Raw genomic sequence first — 24,169 nt, 5'->3', positions numbered from 1 at the left:
GTTCTGTGGACATATCCAGGATACTCGATTAAGCTGTCTCTGAGAACAGTGGCTTCCTGGTGCTTTGTTTCATCTATGATTAAAGTTAAAGTTGTTTCCACTCTCCTCTTGTAGATTTCTCTCTCACACACACACATACACACATACAACCATACACTTCTGTGCTATATACTTTTTAAAATTGAAAATTTTGCTCAGCTAATTGCAGATTCACATGCAGTTGTAAATAAGAATGCAGAAACTTCTTTTGCACTTGGTCCAAATCTTTTTTGCAAATCTGTGATAAAATATCACAACCAATACAATACCCCTATCTTGGTCAGATTTCCCCAGTTATACTTGTATTCTTATGCATGATCTGTGCATGTATTAAGTTCTATACAATTTCATTTCCTGTTTAAATTTGTGTATCCAGCACCACAGTCAAGATGCAGAACATTTCCAGGATCGAAAAGGTCCCTCATGTTGCCCTTTTGTGATCACAGCTAGCTCCCTCTCCACCCCACCAGTCTCTAAACCCTGTTCTCCATCTAAATAATTTTGTCATTTCAAACTATTATATAAATAGAATCATTCAGTGTGTAAAATTTTGTGATTGACTTTTTCACTCAGCACAGTTCCCTGGGGATTGCATGTATCAGTAGCTCATTTTTTTTATTGTTGAGTAGTATTCCATGACATGGCACCACAGATTGTTTAACCATTCATCCATTGAAGGACTTATGAGTTGTTTCCAGTTTTGAGTTATTATAAATAAAGCTGCTATAAACATCCATGTACAGTTTTTGGGGGGAATATGAGTTTTCATTTATCTTGGTTAAACGTTCAGGAATGCGATTCCTGAGTTACATATTAGTTCCATGTTTAGTTTTTTAACGAAACTACCAAACGGTTTTCCAAAGTGTTTTCCATCAATGTATAAGTGATCCAGATTTGCCACATCCTTGCCAGTGTTTGGGATTGTCACTTGTGTGTCTGTGTGTGTGTTTTGCCATTTTGATAGGTGTGTGCTGATGGCTCATTGAGGTTTTAATTTGCCTTTCTCTAATGGGTGACAGCTTTTCATGTGCTTATTTGCTATGTGCATATTCTCCTTGGCAAATGTTTGTTCATGCCTTTATTTTCCCTCCATTTTCTAATTGAAATGTCTGTTTTTGTTTGCTGCTTAGTTCCCAGGATTCTTTGTGTTCTAGATATTAGTGTTTTTATGAATATTTGGGTAGCAAATATTTTTCCCAATCTGTCGCTTGTCATTTCATCCTATTTATATGGGCTTTTACAGAGTAAAAGTTTTTATTTTGATAAAGTCCAACTTACTAATTTTTATAGCTTGTACTTTTCATACCAAGTCTAGGAACTCTTCGCCTAGCCCTAGATCCTGAAGATTTCCTGCTGGGTGTATGCGTTTAAGTTTTGCTGTTTTATGTTTTATGCTGAAGCTTATTGTCCATGTTGAGTTAATTTTTGTACAAGATAAAAGATTTAGATCGAGGTTCATTTTTTGCCAATGTATTTCCAGTTGCTCCAGCAGCATTTGTTGAAAAGATCCTCCTTCTTTTTTATGGCTTTGAATTCAGGTGCTTTTAATTGACTTGAATAGTTCCTGCACCTCGGTCAGATACCGGTTGAGCATATTTACGCGGGTCCAGTTCGAGGTTCTTTACTGAGTTCTGCTGATTGATGTGACTAGTCTGCCAATTACTGTGGCTATACAGTAAATATAATATTAGAGTGAGTTCTCTTACTTTATTCTTCTCTGTTGTCATGGTTTGAATTATGTCCCCCCAAAAACGTGTGTTTCAATTTGGCTTCGCCATGATTCCCAGAATTGTGTGGTTGGCCTCCATTTTGTGATTGTAATTTTATGTTAAAGAGGATTAGGGTGGGATTGTAACACCACCTTTACCCAGGTCACATCCCTGATCAATGTAAAGGGAGTTTCCCTGGGGTGTGGACTGCACCACCTTTTATCTCTCAAGAAATAAAAAGGAAAGGGAAGTGAGCAGAGAGGGGGACCTCATACCACAAAGAAAGCAGTGCCGGGAGCAGAACGTGTCCTTTGGGCCTGGGGTCCCTGCGCAGAGAAGCTCCTAGTCCGGGGGAACATTGATGAGAAGGCCAACAGAGGGAGAAAGACTTTCCCTGGAGCTGATGCCCTAAATTTGGACTTTTAGCCTACTTTACTGTGAAGAAATAAATTTCTGTTTGTTAAAGCCATCCACTTGTGGTATTTCTGTTATAGCAGCACTAGATGACTAAGACATCTGTCAAGACTGGTTTAGCTTTTCAAAGGTCTGTGTCATTATATAAATTTTAGAATAGTCATGCTTATGTGTATAAAAATTTTGTGAGGATTTTAATAGGAACTGCATTACCTACTTACTTACCGACCAGTTGCCATGGACTTGATTCTGACTCATGGAGACCCCATGTGTATCAGAGTAGAACTGTATTCCACAAGGTGTTCAATGGCTGATTTCTCACAAGGAAATCAGCAGGCCTTTCTTCCAAGGTGGACGTAAACCTCTGACATTTCGGTTAGCAGTTGGGCACCTTAACCGTTTACACTACCCAGGGACTCCTGAATTGCATTAAAACTACACAGAAATTGGGGGAGAATTGACATCTTTACTAAATTGAATCTTCCAAAGTATGAAGATGATATATTACTCCATTTGTCAAATGCTTTTGCTGCATTAATAGATATAGTCACATGATTTTCCTTCTTTAGTTTGTTTATATGTTGAGCATTGATTTTTGAATGTTGACCAGCTTTGGCTAACTGGAATGAATCGCACTTGGTAGTGGAGTCTAATTTTTTTTTGTACTTTGCTGGATTCGGTTTTATAATATTTTGTTGATAATGTTTATGTCTAAGTTCATGAGAGATATTGGTTTGTAATTTTATTTTTTGGTACTGTCTTCATCTGGTTATGGTTTCAGAACAATACTGACCTCATTAAAAGAGCTGAACAGTGTTCCCTGCTTTATTAGCTGCAAGAGGTTATGTAAACTTGGTGTTCATTCTTCTGAAAAGTTTGATAGAATTCTCCAGTGAAACTATCTGGTTCTATAGATTCCATTTCTCAGGAGCTTTTTAATCACAAAAGCAATTGCTCTAATGGTTATGTGGGTATCCAGATTGTCTCCTTCATTTTGGTGGAGTTTTGAAAGTTGATAGTTTTTGAGGAAAGGATTCATTGTTAATGAGTGGTCACATTCATGGGCCTGAAGTTGTTCACAACGTCTCCTCATTATCTTTTTAATGACTGCTCGACATGGAGTATTATCCTCTATTTATTTTATTCCTGACATGGGTAATCTGTACCTTCTTTCTTTCTTCCTTCTCTCCATCTCTTATTTTTTGTTCAGTCTTACCAGAAGTTTAAAAATTATATTGATTTTTAGAAGAACCAATTTTTTTTCATCGGTTGTTTTCTTCTATCATTTCACAATTTGCGATTCAATTTATTTCTGGTCTTATATTCATTATTCCATTCCTTCTGCTTGTTTGGTATTGATTTTATTCTTCTTTTTATAGTGTCTTCAGATAGAAACTTAGATATTGGTTTTACACCTTTCCTCATTTCTAATGTAAGCATTACATCAGCTTACATAGCTGCATTCCACATATTTTCATATATTGTGTTTTCATTTTTGTTCATTTCTGTTTTTTTGTTTTTTTGCTTGAGTCTTCCTCTTTGACCCGTGGGTTATTTAGAAATATGTTGTTTACTTTTTACTCGTTCAGAGATTTTCCTATTGCCTTTTGGTTATTGATTTCTAATCAGATTCCACTATGCTCAGAGAATATGTTTTGTATGATGTCATATTTTATTAAATATTTTGATCAAATTATTTGATAATTATTTTGACAAAATATTTATTTTTTGCCCCAAGATATGGTCTACCTTGGTGAATGTTCCATGGGAGCTTGAAAAATAGATGTTTCCTACTGTTATTGGGTATAGCACTCTACAGAGCTCAAGTAGATCCTGTTGGTTGATTGCATTATTTAGATCTTCTATATCTGTACTGGTTTTCTGTCTAGTGGCTGAGAGAGGGGTGTTGAAGTCCCCAACATACCTGTGGATTTGAATTTTCTTCTTTCAGCTCTGTCAGTTATACTTCAGGTATTTTGAAGGTCTGATGTGTACTGTATACATATTTAGGATCTTTATGTAGATTAATCCTGTTATTATTATGTAATATTGCACTTTGACTCTATTAATTTTCTTTGCTTTCTAATCTACTTTATCAGATATTAATATAACCACTTCTGTGTTTTCATTACTATTTTCAGTGTATGTCTTTTTTCATTCTGCTATTTTCATTCTACCTATGCCATTAAATTTGAAGTGAGTTTCTTTTAATTAGCATGTACTTGGGTAATATTTTTTTCATCTACTCTGCTAATCTCTGTCTTTTGATTGGTGTATTTAGACCATTTACATTTAAGACGATCATTGCTATGTTAGCACTTATGTTGGCCATTATATTATTTGTTTTCTTTTCAGTCCCTCTGGTTCTTATTAACTTGTTTCTTTCTTTTTGCCTTCTTATGGGTAACTTTAAAGGAGCCCTGATGGAACAGTGGTTAAAGCACTTAGCTGCTAAATGAAAGGTTGGTGGTTCGAACCCACCAGCCACTCCGTGGGAGAAAGATGTGACAGTCTGCTTCCATGGAGATTTACAGCCTTAGAAATCCTATGGGGCAGTTCTACTCTGTCCTATAGGATCGTAATAGTTGGAATCAACTCGATGGCAATGGTTTTCGGTTTGGTTAATGGGTAACTTTAACATTTTTCTTTTTGTAATTCCATCTTGATTTATTTATAGTGTTTTTGAATGTGTCTCTTGTACAGTTTTCAAAGCTCTTGTTCTGGATATTACAATATGTATAAGCGACTTATAACTGTCTACTACTGTGTTAAGTTTCTATTACTGCAATAACAAATTATTACAAACTTGGTGACTTAAAAAACAATAGAAATTTATTTTCTCACAGTTCTGGAGGCCGGAAGTACAAAGTCAGTTTCAGTGGGTGGAAATCAAGGTGTTAGCAGGGCCAGGCTCTCTGTGGAGGCTCTAGGGGAGAATCCATTCCTGGTCTTCCAGTTCCATGTTTCCCCATCTTGTAGTCCTGTTTCTCTGATTTGGGATGCAGAACCTAGGTCTCAGACCCATGGAGACAAAGAGTCTTCCTGGACCAGGCACTTGTTGTAGCTGGATCTCTTTTGCAGGTTCTGAAGGCCTCAGCACTTTTCCTCAGAGAAAGGGAGTCTCAGGCCCGGCAGAGGTGGGTGGCACAACCCATGCTAGGCTATGAACCTAAAGGTGAGTTAGATTCCACCTAGAGGTGCAGTAGAAAAAGGGCTCATGAGCTGCTTCTGTAAAGAATACAGCCAACATAAACCTATGGGGCATTTCTACTCTGTAAACCGTTCTGTGGCAATGTATACCGTAGGCCTGACAGGGAAGGCAGATGCCTCCACTGGCTGCTCAGTTTTGATGGTGCTTCCATTTCAGCCCTCCTACTGATGGTGTCAGGCTTGCCTGCTGTTGTCATAAGAAGTCCGTTCCATTCGAGAGAGAAATAAGCTTACCTGGGTGACCTTCTGTCACTAGGTCCAAAAACCATTGCCATCGATTCACTTCTGACTCATAGTAACCCTCTAGGACAAAGTAGAAGTGCCCCATAGGGTTTTCATGGGGCAGCTGGTGGATTCGAACTGCCAACCTTTCGGTTAGCAGCCAATCTCTTAACCACTACGCCACCAGAGCTCCAGGGTTGGGTGTTAGGAAATATCAGGTCTTTGTGGCTTTCTTTTTTGTGGGTTGCTGTGCTATTTCTCTATTCCTGGGTTTCCAAACCAGCTCAGCTTTTTTATTCAGAGTTCTCTTTTTATTGTCTCTTGCACCGTTTCCAGGGTTTACACTTGTCATTAGTGGGGATGAGAGTGGAAAATTGGATGTAGACCATCTCGTCACAACTGAATGTCTATATACTTTTAAATAGTGTAAGCTGCACTGAGGGGCCCTGGTGGTGCAGTGGTTAAGAGCTATGGCTGCTAACTAAAAGGCTGGCAGTTCAGATCTACCAGTTGCTCCTTGGAAACCCTATAGGGCAGTTCTAACTCTGTCCTATAGAGTTTCTATGAGACAGCAGAAGCCTGTAAAATAACTTCATTTTAAGCTTTAGTCATTTTTCTTTTAATCTGCGAGATTAGGAGGTTTGGATTACATATTTTTCCTAAATTTCTACAAATAAACACTTTATAATTCTAATACTGTTTAGTATACTTAAGTGGATCTTGTGGTGATTAATATAACACACATCATCTGTGCTGTTTTACCAGCCGTGACATATTTAAATGAAATGCTTACATGGATCAAACCAAACAAAACCAAAGATTACTTTAATTTTATTTTGATACCAATGGCAAAAGTCATAACGTACTTCAATATACGTACAGATTATCTCCAGTTTTAACATTGTATATCATATTACGATAATTTCTTTTATAAAACCACTTGCATGATTTATATTTCAGAGTTCTGATCTTTTCCACCTTTCCTGGCTCTCTGTACTGCTACATGTCATGTAAATAAACTTTTAATCTGTAACTGCTCTACATGAGGAACCTGTCTAGGTGCTGGGTTGATTGTGAAGCTTTAACACACTGCAGAGCTGCCTTCTCGGCTGATCTGCTCTAGTGCCTGGCTAATACTGTATTTGAAGATGTGCAAGACCTCTGATTAGGATTATGGTCTTCCAGATGACCAGAATTTAAATTGCTTCTGCCTTGGTTGCTTTAATGACTAAATTGACATCTGACACTTACTCTGGTCGTTTTGTATCTGCCAATTTGCGCTAAGTATTTATACCAAGGATTTGTAACAGGACACCCCCAAATCTTATTAAGGTTATTTCACTCCATGCCTGAGAGTAATAATTGTGTCCAGGTACCTGAACAGGTAGCCTACTGGGTCTTAACGTCTTGTTAATCTTCAGCTCACACTATATAAACCCAATTGAGAGGAATGGCCAATTAAAACATATATTTTAAATAAGTATCCATTTTGCTAAAGATCATTCAAAAGTGGTCGCAGCAGTACATCAACAGGAAACTGCCAGAATGTCAAGCCAGATTCAGAAGAGGACGTAAAACAAGGGATATCATTGTCGATGTCAGATTGATCCTGGCTGAGAGCAGAGAATACCAGAAAGATGTTTACCTGTGTTTTATCGACGATGCAAAGGCATTTTACTGTGAGGATCAAAACAAATTATGGATAACACTGAGAACAATGGGAATTCCAGAACATTTAATTGTGCTCCTGAGGAAACTGTACATAGAACAAGAGGCAGTTGTTACAACTGAACAAAGGGATACTGTGTAGTTTAAAATCAGGAAAGGTATGCATGACAGTTGTATCCTTTCACCATACTTATTCAATCTGTAAACTGAGCAAATGATCCGAGAAGCTGGATTATATGAAAAAGAACGAGGCATCAGGATTGCAGGAAGACTCATAACAATCTGCCATAAGCAGATGACACAACCTTGCTTGCTTAAAGCAAAGAGGACTTGAACCACTTACTGATGAAGATCAAAGACCACAGCTTTCAGTATGGATGACACCTCAACATAAGGAAAACAAAAATCCTCACGACTGGACTGATAACCACATTATGATAAATAGAGAAAAGATTGAAGTTTTCGAGGATTTCATTTTACTTGGATCCACAATCAGTGTTCATGGCAAAAACAGTCAAGACATTAAATGACATATTCCAGCGGGCAAATCTGCTGCAAAAGACCTCTTTCAAGTTTTAAAAAGCAAAGATGTCACTTTGAGGACTAAGGTGTGCCTGACCCAAGCCATGACATTTTCAGTCGCCTCATATGCATGGGAAAGCTGGACCATGAATAAGGAAGACTGAAGAAGAATTGACACCTTTGAATTATGGTGTTGGTGAAGCATACTGAATATAACACGGACTGCCAGAAGAATGAACAAATCTGTCTGGAAGAAGTACAGCCAGAATGCTCCTTAGAAGCAAGGATGGCAAGACTTCATCTCACGTTCTTTGGACATGTTATCAGAAGGGACCAGTACTTGCAGAAATACATTGTGCAGGGTAAGGTCGAGGGTCAGAGAAAAAGAGGAAGACCCTCAAGGAGGTGAATTGACACAGTGGCTACAACAATGGGCTCCAACCTAGCCAGGATTGTCAGGATGGCGCAGGACCAGGCAGTGTTTTGCTCTGTTGTGCATGGGGTCGCTGTGAGTCACAACGGCCTCAATGACACCTAACAACAACAGCATGCGTTTTCTACACGTTCTGAAGGTTTTATAAAATTTATAGACATTCAAGAACTAAAAAGACTTAAAAATAGGTCAATTTGGGACGAGTTTTTATCTTGGAGAGAAGATATACTTTTCAATTGCCAGAGTTCCAATTAAAATGAGAATTTTAAAGGTTTATTACACCATTCCCCTTTCAGGTAGAATGTAGGTATAACTTATTCCAGGTGTTATGTTGCAACAGCTTCCCGTTTTGACGACTACGTGGCATGTTCCTAGTTCATTTTTATTTTACTTTTGTTGCTTTAGGTTTTAAGAAATTAATTTTTTACAATTAATAAAGAGTAAATTATACTTGTTTGCATGCAAATCTTTGATATTAATACATATATAGATTTGTGTAACCACCACCACACTCAGGATACAGAACTGCTCCGTCACCCCAAAAACTGTGCTATCCCTTTGTAAATCATACTGTCTCCTCTTCCTAAACCCTTAACTACTGATCTGTTTTTCATCTTTTTTTTTTTTTGGTCTGTTTGAGAAAGTCACATAAAAAGAATTATACTATATTAACAATTCAGACTGCAAGTGGAAATGTAAAATGGTACATCCATTCTGGAAAACAGTTTGTCAGTTGTTTTTTGTTTTGTTTTTAAATAAACGTAATCATGCAGTTAACATTAGAACCCAGAATCTCACTTTTAAGTGTTTACCTAGAGAGTTAAAATTTACCCTCCATGAATGTTGACAGTAACTTGACTCATAATTGCAAAAAACTGGAAACAGTGTAACTAGCCTTCAGAAGGTGAATGGATATTCACACTGCGGTAGCTTCATACAAGGGAATTCTACTGAACAGTGACAAAACGTTAAGAGTGAATCTCCAATGTGTTAGGCTGAATGAAAGAAGTCAGAATTAGTCTTAGCCATCCCTTTCACACAATTACCTTCCATATACGGAGGAACTGTTTAACCTCTTATCAATGGCCAAAGAGAAAATCAGTTCAGAAATGAGAGTGCTGATTTCTCTCATAAGCCCTCTAGTAAACCCGGTAACCAGAGTTTCATGAAATGATTGCATCGTATGGGTACAATCAAGCTTTCAAGTGCACTGACCAATTTTCATGAGGAAAGAGTTCAGATGTGCTCTCAACTCAGTGTGCCCTCATTGTAGAAAAAAAGCAAACACATAATCCAGAGTACTGGAATTGTAGTCATGAATACTGCTGATTTCAGTTCAACATTGGTGTTGACTCAAGGAGCCATGTCAAAAAGCTGGAAGTGTGAGAATACTGTCATCACTGAAATCTCTAGAAAAAAATAGCAATTTATATCTGAGACATTCCTTTAAGATCAATTAGTGCTGCTCTCTTGTTTCACAGGTGAAGAAACTGACATAGAGGTAAAATTGGTTTGCCTACTATCACAGAGTGAATAAATGGCAGACCTATAAATAGAATCCTGCATACTAAATACCAAATTTTTGATGCTACATTTTCTAACCTTATGCTGCCTAAGTGAACACAAACATTTAAATCATTATTTGGAAATATTTGTATGAAATTTACCACATAGATATTTAATGGAGTTTAATGCAAACCGAAACCAAACCTTTTGCCGTCAAGTCTATTCTGACTCATAGTGACCCTACAGGACAGAGTAGAACTGCCCCATAGTGTTTCCAAGGAGCAGCTGCTGGATTCGAACTGCCAATCTTTTGGTTAGCAGCCGAGCTCTTAACCATTATGCCACCAAAGCTTAGATTTTAAGGCAGATCAGTTTATATTTTTATGTATGCTTTCATTCAAAAAAGTGCATTATATATGCATGCATTTAAAAAAAATTGCAGGTTATATCCCAGGGAATAAAATCGCCAAGAAATATAACCTTGCACTCAGAATTCGGTAGGAGACAGATGTTGAAGTAGACGGCTGTAATACATTTGTCTTAACTGAAATATAAGATATGCAGGATTCTACAATGATGTAGGGAAGAAATGCATTGTCTAGGCAAGTTAAGGAATACCTTCCAGAAAACCGTTAAAGTCTTAGTCGTTCTCCCAGAAGAACATGCAATGATTTCAGTGTTTGCCGAAAACCTGGAGGCCAATAAAGACCGATAGATTTGGAGAATGAAAAAAACAAAGGTCAACATAGTTGGAACATAAGGAGATATGGATGGGTTGAGGATTCCAACACAGAGGGACTGGGAGCTGGAAAAAAAGACAATTGATGAATTTTTTTCTTTGAAAAAAATTTTTCTTTAGTTTCCTAAAAAATAAATCAATTTAATGTTTCATTAGATAAATTTATTTTTAGCTTTACATCAAAATACTATATACTATAAAGTCAAGATGGAGAAAATAGAGATGATTTTTAAAAACAATTAAAAATTACGTGTTATGAGGATTGTTGAAGTATTTTGTCAAAACAGGCATCTATTTTATTTCAGTTATACTTTTTGGAAGAAAGATTGTGTTTTAAACAGATAAGCAGCTGCAAAGGGTCATAGTATCATTTGCTTTTTTGTTTTAAACAAATCATCTGGAAATGCTATCAAACTAAAGTAGCTTTGGAAACATTCAAAAAGAGCAAAAAAATTTAAATATAATCAGTCATAACCAACCATGCTTGCAATCCTTTTATAAGTAGAGCAGTCAAATAAACAGCAGCCTTAAATTCTAAAACTCGAGTAGATACATCTGAGCCTGATTTGATGTTTGATTGAATGAACATTTTGTGTGCCATAGCAGTGCACTTACTTATTCTGTTTTATGTGAATCCACTAGTCAGTTGATTTATTGAATTAAAATAAAGCCCAGTAAAGAACTACAAGCAATTCAAATATATACATTTAGAGCTATGCTTGAAGTAGTTAACTTGTAGTATAAGTGCTCAAGGAGTGAGAATTTGCTACATAATAATTAAGTTTTTAAGAATTTAAAGTTTTATCCAATGTATGAGGGAAGTAATATCAAAATCAAGAGGTTGAGTTAAGAGACTATTTCAGTGATTCTTACGTGAGATATTCAGCGCTCAAACTAAGAAAGTAGAGATGGAGAGAAAAATAGGATGTAACGAAGAGGCAAAATTAGCACAACTTGTTAATGAATGGATTTTCTGGGAAGGGAATGGAAAGAGTAGGAGATGACATTTTGATCTTTGCTTCTAGTGACTGGATGCTTGGTGGTATCAATGGGAATTTAGGAGAGTTTGAGAGACAGGTTAATTCATGGTTTGATCATCTTAAATGTTTTCCCCATATGTTTATAAATGAAGTTATCTGCTGAGATGAGAGCAAGGAAAGCAGGATTGAGAAGGAGCTTGAAAAATGGTGGTGGTTTGGAACAATAGCTAGTGGGAATGAGAAATGGAAAAGAAGTTAAGTATGGCCCAAGAAAAAGGTGTGTTGTTGAGCATCTACCTGGAGTCTGGTACCATAAATATACGCTAATACAAATCAGTACAATCCTTTATCAACTTTGACCTGTGCAGGCATAGGACGATAAAGAATGGATTGTTGGATTAATCTCAAAATGGGATTTTGTCAGGGAGGTGGAAGAGATGGGTAGATTTTCAGAGAATTGAAAGGGCTGGTGAGAAAGTATACCAGAGTGTGAATCAGGTTGTCCAGGGAGGATAAAAACATAGTGAAAGAAATAATACCAGTATCTAGGAATTTGAAGTTTAGGTTTTATTAGGGTGAAAGAATTTGAGAGTTAAAGGATATGGATATCTCTGACTTTTATTATAAAGAGTAGCAGGGTGCAAGGTGTGATCAGAGACTTCAACATTTAAAGTGGAATAGAAGGGAAGGCTATTGGAGTTGAGAAAATCAAGGAACCAAGAGTTAAGTTTGGGGAATCATCCATATGCGTGCACAGACTGCCCCTTAGAGATGACAATGAGCCAATATACTACATGAATGGAGACAGTACTGATGAACCAGAGTGGAGCCTACTAATGTCACATATCTTAAAGTCAAAGAAGCATAAGAAGCATGTAGAGAGTAGAACTAGAAACGCAGACCAAGAAGGATGCTAATGCCACCTCTAAGCAGTTTATAAGTGTCAAATACGAAAAGTGAGAAATATTATTTTCCACTCATATTACATATGACCCAAGAGCCAAGTATATATTAGTAGGTAAGTAAAATCAATGGTTATGCACATGTTCTTCCTTATGTTTATATAAACTTTATGAGAAAATAATACTTTTTCTTTCCTCGTTCTTCTCCTATCCCAACACAGTGAATTTCACTTATTGAACAATAAGTAGCTACTTATAATGGCTATGAATAAAGCCAATCTTCTACTCATATAAGGTAGCCATGATTTTAAAACAAAACAAAAAATCAAACCCTTTGCCTTCAAGTCCATTTCGACTCATAGCAACCCTACAGAACAGAGTAGAACTGCCCTATAAGGTTCCAACAGTGTAAATGTTTTTTCCCCTTAATTTTATTGTGTATGAGGTGAAAGTTTACAGTACAAATTAATTTTTCATTCAAAAATTTTATACACAAAATTGTTTTGTGATGTTAGTTGCAATCACCACAATGTATTGGCACTCTCCCCCTTTCCCTTTCCAACCTGGATTCTCTGTGTCCATTTGTCAACTTTTCCTGTCCCTTCCTTCCTTCTCATCTTTGCTTTTTGGCAAGTGTTGCCCACTTGGTCTTGTATACTTGATTGAACTAAGAAGCACATTCATCATGTACGTTATTGCTTATTTTATAGGCCTGTCTAATCTTTGGCTGAAAGGTGGACTTTGGGAGTGGCTCCAGTTCGGAGTTAGCAGGGTGTCCTGGGGCCATAGTCTCAGGAGTTCCTCCAGTCTCTATCGGATGACTAAGTGTGGTCTTTTTTGTAAATCTGAATTTTGTTCTACGTTTTCCTCCTGCTCTGCGTGGGACCCTCTGTTGTGATCCCTGTCAGAGCAGTTGGTGGTGGTAGACGGGCACCATCTAGTTCTTCTGGGCTCAGGCTGGAGGAGGCTGTGGTTCATGTGGTCCATTAGTCTTTTGGACAAATATTGTCCTTGTGTTTTTGGTTTTCTTCATTCTCCTTTGCTCCAAATGTGATGGGACCAATAGATGTATCTTAGATGGCCACTCGCAAACTTTTAAGATGACAGACGCTACTCACCAAATTAGGATGTGGAACATTTTTTTTTATGAACTGTGTTACTCCAATTGACTTAGCTGTTCCCCCTAGATAGTGGTCCCCAGCCCTCAACTCCAATAACTCAGTCGCTTGAGGTGTTTGGATATGTCTAGGAAGCTTCTATGACTTTGCCTTGGTTAAGTTGTACTGACTTCCCCTATATTGTGTGTTGTCTTTCCCTTCACCAAAGTTAACACTTGTCTACTATCTAGTTAATGAGTTCCCCTCCTCACACTTCCTCTCCCTGATAACCATCGAAGACTTTTTTCTTTTTTTTTTTCTGTTTGTAAAACTTTTCTTGGGTTTTTATAACAGTGGTCTCATACAATATTTATCTTTTTGAAATTGACTTATTTCACTCAGCATAATACCCTCCAGATTCATCCATGTTGTGAGATGCTTTGCAGATTTATCATTGTTCTTTATCGTTGCATAGTATTCCACTGTATTATGTATTGTAATTTGTATATCCATTCATCTGTTGATGGATACTTAGGTTGTTTCCATCTTTTTGCTATTGTGAACAATGCTGCAATGAACATGAGTGTGCATATGTCTATTCATGTGACGACTCTTATTTCTCTAGGATATATTCCTAGGAATGGAATTGCTGGTTTGTATGGTATTTCTTTTTCTAGCTTTCTAAGAAGTCACCGTATCATTTTCCATAGTAGTTGTACCATTTTACATTCCCATCAGCAGTGCATAAGAGTTCCAATCTCTCCACAACCTCTCCAGTATTGGTTATTTTCTGTTTTTTTGATTAGTGCCAGTAAGGTTGGAGTGAGATGGTATCTCAATGTAGTTTTGATTTCCATTTCTCTAATGACTAATGATCGTGAGCATTTCCTCACGTGTCTGTTAGCTGCCTGAGTGTCTTTGGTGAAGTGATTGTTCATATCCTTTGCCCATTTTTTAATTAGGTTATTTGTCTTTTTGTTATTGAGGTGTTGAAATATTCTATACATTTTAGAGATTAGACCCTTGTCAGACATGTCATAGCCAAATTTTTTTCCCAGTCTGTAGATTTTCTTTTTACTCTTTGGTGAAGTCTTTTGATAAGCATTAAGTGTTTAATTTTCAGGAGCTCCCAGTTATCTAGTTTACCTTCTGGTGTTTGTGCGTTGTTAGTTATGGTTTATATTCTCTTTATGCCATGTATTAGGGTCAAGATTATAACTCTTTAAAGAAGCAGACCATAACATTTTTCTCCTGTGGAGTGCCTGGTGGGTTCCATCTGCCAACCTTTTGGTTAACAGCCAAGTGCTTAACCACTGTGTCACCAGCTTACCTATAGCCAGGATTTTAGAAGACAAAAAGCACACGTTTTGCAAACCATTTTCTCCTAGGGGCATTTGTTGATTCCCAGCTTAGGGCATGATGGTCAAACAGAAATCTATAGCTCCCAGAATGTTTTGTGTGACATAGAATGTTGGAGTCCTTAAACCGGTCTATCAAAGCTGTGAGAATTTAAGGGGCCAAGATTTCAAAGAAAAGAGAATTGCAGAGAAGTGAACTTAGTATCTGATTGTCTTTGGTCCTTGACGTGTTTGCTCAATCTTAATTTTCCTGAGATGAGTAACAAAGGAACCAAACAACAAGTTGCTGCTAATGGTCTAAAAGGCTAAGCAAAATTTTAGGAATTCTCTCCATTCTAGGGAAACAAAGATAGACGTCAGGGACTATCTCTTCCAAGAGGAGATCTACTTATCAAGATTATAATCTCTGGAGTGTGCTATAAGAAGGAATGCAGACTACAAGGAAGGGCAAATAGGAAGCAGACTAGCCTGAAAAAACAGCTTTGATTGGTTCCAGTGTCTGCTAGCGTATGACTGCCAGAAGGAAATCAAGTTCTTTCTGAAGGAAGATAATAACATACAGAGTTTCCACAATTATTTATACATAAAATCTAGCAATTAATGTAAAAATACCTGAAATGGCCAGAAACAGCAGCCAATGACCCCAAACCAAGAGCTAAACAATAGAAAAATGCCACAGTATGGAGATATTGTACTTATCACTCAGAGATTTTGGTAGTTCACTATGATTAATATGATTTAAGAAAACAGATGAAATGATCTAGAATTTTGGCAGAAACCAAAATCTTTAATAAAGAATCAAATGGAAAATCGAGAACTGAAAAATTCAGTGTCTGGAATACGGTATCAGAATACAACTACAATATCAGAATTCAATACATATGGGTTGAACTAGAAGTAGAAAGTGCACAAACTGAAGCAGAAAGAAAGAGAAAAAAGAATGGTATACTCAGAAAATATGTGTGTAATTGGAATTCTGGAAGAAAAGGAGAAGAACATGGAACATAAGCAATATTTGAAGACGGTATTACCGAGAATTTTTCAAAACAGACAACAAAATCAAGATTCAAGAATGTCTTCAAATCAGTCAATATAAATGCAAAAATAAACTCACCCTGGCATAGTATAATAAATCTGTTGAAAAATAGGACAAGGAAAAAATATTAAAAGCAGTCATAATCAAAGAAACATTATTTTGAAAAAATAAACATAAGACTGACGACATGATTCTCAACTTAAGCAAAGGAAGTGAAATGACAATGTAGTGATAGCTTTGAAGTGTTGGGAAAAATAAGTAAGTGTACTAAGCATTCAATACCCAGCAAAAATAACCTTTAAAATAAAAGTGAGCACACAGAAACACACATAAACATACATAAATCCAAAAATAAAAACTGTTGCTTTCAAGTTGATTCCCACCCATAGTGACCCTATAGGACAGAGTAGAACTTCCCCATAGGGTTTCCAAGGAGCGGCTAGTGGATTCAAACTGCTGACCTCTTGGTTAGCAGGTCAGCTCTTAACCACTGAGCCACCAGAATTCAGTGAAGCTGTATATATATGTATAGATATCTTTCCCACAATTCTACTTTGAGTTACATATCCTCCAAAATGTATTCATATGCTCAACAAATCACATGCAGAACAATGGGCATAATGGCATTTTTTTCTAACAACCCCAAACCAGAAACACACCAAATATCCACCAAGGATACATTGCATAAAAAAATGTGATATATACATACAATGCATTTTAATTATTTTAATTTATATCTACATCTGTATTATATCTACATATAAATTAATAGAAATACAACTACAAACAAAAACATGGATAAATTTCACAAACATAATGTAGAGGAAAAATTAAGCTAATATTATTTTATTTATATGAAGTCAAACAAAAACAGACCAAACTAATCTATGTTTTGGCAAGGTGGAAGCAGAGAGTAGTGACTGGGAGGTGACACAGGAAAGGCTTCTGGGTACTGGTAATATTCTATGTGTTGATCTACACGGTAGTTCACGGGTGTATTCACTTTGTAAAATTCCACGGAGCTAGACATTTATGATGTGTGTAATTTTAATATGTCACATTTCAATCAAATGTGTACATAAAGAAGAAAAAAAACCTCTCAAATCAAAAAAGCAAACAAAACAAACAAATGAAAAAGAGCATTCTTGCAAAAACAGATCTTCAGAAAGAAATATATATTTGGGTACTGCACTTCACTCTCTGAAATACTTCCTTTTTTTTCAATTTGTGTGTAACTTTACACGAGTTACTTCACATATAATAACTGCTGTTCATCTTCGTTTGAAGAGCAGGTATTCTACTGCCTAAGGTGAGAACTCTGGGTTGATAGACAAACAACATGACTGATGGGGCAAATCATGTGTTCATATTCCCGAAACTACTTTGCTGAAAGCAAAGCTTCCTGTTTGATTAGAGACATTTGTTTTGGTTGAATTGATTTTTTTTTCCTTGCAGTTTTTCTATTTCAACATGCTTTTCTGTCAGTATGTGGAGTTCAGTCGATGAATTTACTGTTGGTTTTCCCTGGCTGACAGGAACCTCTGTGTGATTGTTTTGTTGATACATGATGATTCCTTGAAAATTGAAACTTCCATTTGGTTGACCTGGAGGTTAACATACAGAGAGAAAGTTCAGTAAATGCTGCCAAGGCTGTTCCATCTGTACATGCTGTTCTTCTTTTGCCTATTCTCTTAATGTATGATTAAATGTAATACATATTTTTAAAAAGCTTTGAAGTAAAAGTATGTGATTACAGACTAAACAATCCGAGCATTTTGTTAATAAGTGGTGCAGTTTCTCAGCTGAGAGATGCTTTCATTTTCATGGTGTCGTATTATGCTTACGTAACTCTACAGCAATAGGTCGTATCTCCTGGTCACATACGGTGACCAACGGTCCGAGTTTCCCAGGACTGTCCCAGTTTTCACCCTGAAAACCCGCACCCCAGGAGGCCCTGCAGTCTTAGACTAAAAGATACAAATTTGAAGTTGTAGAATAGAATAATTACTGTCATTTGCCAACAATATATAGGTTTAAATATGAATATGAATTGCAAATCATTCTAGAGTTTTGAAGGAGGGTCTTGCTACTTACACAAAGGTAAGGCTACTCTGTTAGAACGACACACACACACACATATATACACATACACACATATATACACACAGTTGGTTTCACGTTGGAATCAGAAGAAATATTATTTAACTATACCATTCTCTTCATTATAATCTCACTTTAGGAGCACTACTAAGTTAAGATAGATGTACTTGTGGCTTCCAGTAATGATTTTAACATTTCTCATCTTTCAGATTGACTGGATCCAGTGTTCCTGATCTCATCGTGAGTATGAGTAACCAGATGTGGTTACATCTACAGTCTGACGACAGCATTGGCTCCCCTGGATTTAAAGCTGTTTACCAAGGTATGGCTGGAATATGCATACTGTTATGTACAGCTGGCATGCCTATGGAGGGTAGATACCATTATGTATATGCCAAACAGAAATAAAATCAATAAGTAAGAACAATGTTTATACATTGGGAATAGCAATTTTCAATTTCCTTAATTAAATCCTGCTCATGGTTCTTTTTGAGAATAAGAATTTTTAACTTCTTGAAAGCTTGCCTTGCCATGATGTGTGTTATCACTAGGTTAAAATGAAGACTGACACTAATTATAAAATGCAAGCTCTGAAATGTGTGCATACTTATGAATCTTGGCTCTTTATTTCTAACTGGCTAATAGTTGTTATGATTGTGACTAAGGTAAGTGGTTATGATTACGTTAAGTAGTTAGGATTATGACTTTCAAACAAGGTATAAATTTGACTAGATTCAATTTAATTAAGCATTGACTATTACATATATATTCCCATTTAAATTTTTTCTTTTCTTCATGGAAGGTACAGAAATCTATATAAGAATTGAAGGAAAACACTGCAGTATTTGCCTAGGAAAAACATCCTTTTGATCTCTTGATTCCTATAGCTGGCAAAGAATTAAGAGAGAAGCAAGCTAGAGGGGAAATCTTTGATTATATTATAAAGGAAGAAAATAATCTTCATAATATTCTGACCTCAAGGCAGCTAGAAAAGTTATACATTGGCCTATCCATTTTAAGAGCCAAAAAATAAAGATCATAAAAACACCAACATTTTACTTTAGATACATGCTTTTTGCATTTTCTACATCTGTAACTAAAATAATTTGACTGAAGAATTGAACAGAAACAGGCTTGTGAGCATGTTCAATTCTTCCTTTTGGATTATGCAAAAGGGTATAATTGATGGATGCAGTACTTTTATCTTCAGTAGGATCTATCACATATTTGACTAAGAGAAAGAATTTGTCGGATTGAAATAAAACCAATGTAAAGCCAATTATAGAAATTGATTAAAGTTTATTGAATCTGCACATTGAAGAATAGTCTGAATAGAATGTTGAGAAGGCTCGCTTGTAGAAGGTAAATTTTTACAGGCTTATATACCTCAGGTTATATGACTCTATAGCTAGTAATTATACATTATCATTGAAACAGGGTCAGAATAGGAGTTATAAGACAACTTGTGGACATGCAGGATTTTATGCAACATTTCTTCAAAATCAAGTTAAATAAACAAAGATCAGCCTTAGAGCATAATTTCTCACCTAAACTTTTGATTTCCTGTTGACAGTTTGATCACACATAGGTAATTCTTTAAAAAACCACAATGCTCAACACAAATTTTCTTACTAATTAAGGAAATTATTTGGTTTAAAGATGACTTCAGAGGACAGTTTCAGTTTAAAGTTTAAAGACTACCTCAGGGCAATAGTTTCTGAGGGTCTTTTAGCCTCAATGGCTCTAGACTTTCTGGATTCCGTGAGAATCTGGAATTCTCTTGAACAGTTCCCTTTCATCCAAGGATAAAATATGGGCTTCAGATAAGATAAAAATAATATTATTAATATCAAAAATATTACTTGTGAGGATGTCACAGGACCAGGCAGTGTTTCGTTCTGTTGTACATAGGGTTGCTATCAGTTGGAACTGACTTGAGGGCACCTAACAACACTATTAAAAACATTTTAGAAACTCTAGTTATTAATTAGAACTTTTAAAATATGTATTTAACATATAATTTGCATATATGTTATACTTTATGTGTATATGTCAGTATACTGACATACTTTTAACAAATCACTCATAATCTGAAATCATTTTTAACTAGATTGGAAAGAACTTAATATCTTGAATTCAATTTATAGTCATGAGAAGCTTTTCAGTATGTTGTCTTACAGGATTGTTCTTATACTATCATCATACAAATAACTCTGGATAGAGTATCTATCAAAATACCCAGAAAATTACATTTTAAAATCCATTTAGATATATTTACTGACACAAAAATCAATTATTGAGAAGAAACTGCTATTCATAAACCATAATAAAATGTACAGTGATGATTCAGAAGAAAATAAATTTATGCTATACTTAATTTTTGAAATTTTCAAATTTTATATCCTTTCTATAAGTAAAGTTTCAAATTTTTAAAGAAGTAACAAAATATGTAATACTGTAATACAGTAAAAGTGTTTTTTTTTTTTTAATTCAGATTGTTTTACTCTAGGGGAACTGGAAAAAAAAAGAAATAGTTTATTTGTAAGATATTGTCAGGAAAAATTAGAAAACTGATTTGGGCAGAAGAGATTATTAGGTGTCTTTTCAATGAAATACTAGGTGTTGTCTAGCAGACCCTTCCTAGCTAACTGTTTCTGTGGGTGGCTGTGACTCTCATTGTCTGTTAGTAAATCATAGAAAACTGAGCAGTGCAATCTTTCTTGTCCACTGAGATGTAAATGATTTTCCCTGGAGAAAATGCCATTGACTATGCTCCTTTGGCTATTGACCACTTTTGCATCTACTGGCAAATTCATTTTAGCATTTCTGTTTGCCTATATCTACGCGATCTTTGGATTCTCCTTTGAAACAGTTTTTAAAATACCTTACTACTTCCCTCATTAATTACTGAGTTAAAGAAAATCTTTGACATATTTCTATGTTACATTGGTACAGACGTCATGATCTTACCCTTAAAAAAAATTCTTCAACCATACATATCATAATTATGGATCATAAAATAAATGTTAAAATCTCATAAAATTCTCTTGTATTTTTATTTTTACACATATACATAAATTACACTGGTATATTCTGTATGTATATACATAAATATATATGTATATCAGCATTAATCAGTTACTTTTTTTGAGACAAAGGCAAAGATCTTGTAGCTTAACTGAAAGAATGAAGGAAAAGAACAGGAGAATATTTGAATAAGGAAAAGAAAATTCAAGTAGAGCTGAATATGTGAAAAACTGTATATGTATACGATTTAGCCTTTATTAAGAACCAGTTCCATTTTTGCCGATTTTTAATCTCAAATTCTGTTAAATGTATTTAATTTATATGTTATACAATTAATTCCAGTTTTATTCCTTGTTTACTACTTAAAAATACTTTAGTCATATTTTCACTAGAAATAATTTTTTTGTGAAAAATTTGCTAAAATGATTTGAAAGAAAGTAACTTGTTTTTTTCATATTATAGGATTATGCAGCTTTCTTTCTCTTCTACTCATTTAATAAGGTTTTTGAACTGGGCCACCTGGAAACGTAAAAAAAATAAGAATTATTTGATGTGGTTTGGAGATTGTCAAAATAGCCAAATCATGTTTGTTGATTTCTCAAAAGACTAGTTATTAAAAATTAAAAATTGCGTATACAGTTGAGAAATACCACACAAATAAATTGCATGAATTGTAAGTATTCATAGTTTTAACACAAGTAGACAACGTAGACTAGAGAAAGTATATATTAATCAAATATTAATAAATACATATTTTCTAATTTTATCGTATTTTAGGTGAAAGTTTACACTGCAAATTAGTTCTCATTCAAAAATTTCTACATAAACTGTTTTGTAACATTGATTGCAATCCCCACAATGTGTCAGCACTCTCCTCTTTCCCCTTTCCACTCTGGGTTCTCCGTGTGTATTCCACCATTTTTCTGTCCCTTCCTGCCTTCTTGTCTTTGCTTTTCGGTAGGTGTTGTCCGTTTGGTCTCATATACTTGACTGAACTAAGAAGCACGATTCTTGCATGTGTTATTGTTTACTTCACAGGCCTGTCTAATCTTTGGCTGAAAAGTGGCCTTAGCGGGTGGCTTCAGTTCTGAGTCAGCAGGGTATTCGGGGGCCATGGTTTCAGGGGTTCCTCCAGTCTCTGCCAGACCAGTAAGTCTGGTCTTTTTTGTGAATTTGAATTTTGTTCTACATTTTTCTCCCGCTCTGTCCAGGACCCTCTATTGTGATCCCTGTCAGTGGTCGATGGTGGTAGCCAGGCACCATCTAGTTCTTCCAGGCTCGGGCTGGTGGAGGCTGTAATAATTTTTTTTTTTCTTTAAATCAAATTAACTGTGGGTGCTCTATTGTTGTATTATTATTTTTTAACCTCATATTCAACTTTCTGCTTTAACCAGTTCAATACTTATTAGCCAGCCGAACTTGCATTTGTGGAGTATGTCCATTTTCAGGTAGTTTTAAAACACAAAACTGAAAGTTGAAATTAAATTTGTAATAGTAACTTGAGGAATATAAAAAACAAATAAAAGTTTAAAGTGGTTAAGATTAACTAAGTAAAATTTATTTAGGAACTGTATTTTGTAAGTGAAAGTGAGAAATATTGAGTTGGGATCTTATTCTAGTCTATTTTGTGGACTTGAACAGAGAGACAATATGTTCTTATTTTACAAGTGTTTACTGTAGGAGTAGTTTCAGGAGCTGAAAAAATGTAACAAGAAGCTATTGCATAGCAAGCCAATGAGGCAGATAATTAAAATAAGCATTTACCAACCCTGAAACAATACAGACGGTGGGTAATATTGCCACGAATCCAGGTACCTGGACACACGATAGGGTGGCTGCACTATGCATGTGCATTTAAATAGTTGCAATATTAGAAGGTCCTGTGGCGAGGAGAGGGCCTGCCTGTGAATATACTTAGCTATGAAGTATAAAATAGGTTCCTCCTTGCTGGAAACATGGGAGTGGGATGGGAAATTAATGACTCTTTTTAATAAGAAATGCTACAACAAAAGATGGTATTTGCATCCCATTCGAAGGTTAGTGCCAGAATGCAGAGATAATTGCTGAATAATCCGTGACATTTGGACTTTTAGATCTGACCTTTAATTGAACTTCTACTTAACTATACTGTTATTCAAAAAAGCATGGCAGAAGTATAATATTTTCCACATGACCTACACTCGCTACTGCCCTTGGTAGGATTTTAAAGCATCAGTGAAATACCAGAAACTTCCCAACGGGGCATATTGGAGGAAATTAACGACAACATTATCAAGACGCACACCGTGAGGTCTCTAGTATGAAGAGTAGTGAGGCCAGCGTCATTCCAAACTGTGAATCCTTTACTATTAAGGGATATAAAAATTCTTCATTAAAATGTAAATATCCTTCCAGGTGTCATACTTTCAGTTTGCATGACCATACCACATTCATTATAATTACATTTAACTCTAGTTAGTATTCTGTTAATAGTCTCAACAGACTATTCATACCTACAACTTGAGAACTCATGGCAATGTGGATTGCCTTGATCCTTGAGAGATTGTTAATTCAAGGCCATATATTACCTTTTGACAAAATAATATTTTAAAGTAAAAAAGATAATTAAAACAGACAACTAATATAAGTCTTGTGGGCAAAAAAAATTGAAATAAAATAGTATATCAAAAGAAGATATTCTATTTTCTAAGTACTGTATTATGCTAGGAGTCTAGGTGGCACAGTGATTAAGAGCTCGGCTGCTAACCAAAAGGTTGGCGGTTGGAATCCACCAGCTGCTGCTTGGAAACCCTGTGGTGGCAGTTCTACTCTGTCCTGTAGGGTCGCTATGAGTTGGAATCAACTCAATAGCAACAAGTTTGGTTATATTATGCCAACAATTAGACATAAAATACAAACTAATTTGTGAAGGTGATTCTAAAATACATAAATAATTAAAGTTATTTGATTTAAAACGTTTGTTCAAGAATTATGTATATATAGAACCCCATTGCCCTTGAGTTGATTCTGACTCATAGGGACCCTATAAAACAGACTATAGGTCAGAGTGTAGAACAGATACCTAGGTTGTAGTCTTTATGGAAGCAGACCACCACGTCTTTCTCCCATGAGCAGCTGGTGGGTTTGAATTAGCAATCATTCAGTTAGCAGCCAAGCTTTTAACCACTGTGCCATTCCTCTCTCTTTTTCTCCCTCTATTTATATATG

General features: G+C 35.8%; 1 protein-coding gene across 1 annotated transcript in view; it reads left to right on the top strand.

Moving 5' to 3' along the window:
* The window catches only part of LOC101344436 (CUB and sushi domain-containing protein 1-like), a 1,691,327-nt gene that overhangs the window by 1,172,510 nt on the left and 494,648 nt on the right, over positions 1 to 24,169 (top strand). Inside the window, exon 11 of the mRNA XM_023743077.1 lies at positions 18,145 to 18,257. Coding sequence (XP_023598845.1) covers positions 18,145 to 18,257 — 113 coding nt within the window. The remainder of the gene's footprint in view (positions 1 to 18,144; positions 18,258 to 24,169) is intronic.

Source organism: Trichechus manatus, unplaced genomic scaffold, assembly GCF_000243295.1.
Source record: "Trichechus manatus latirostris isolate Lorelei unplaced genomic scaffold, TriManLat1.0 scaffold00234, whole genome shotgun sequence".
Lineage (NCBI taxonomy): Eukaryota > Metazoa > Chordata > Mammalia > Sirenia > Trichechidae > Trichechus > Trichechus manatus.
This window is presented reverse-complemented; position numbering and strand designations above follow the sequence as displayed.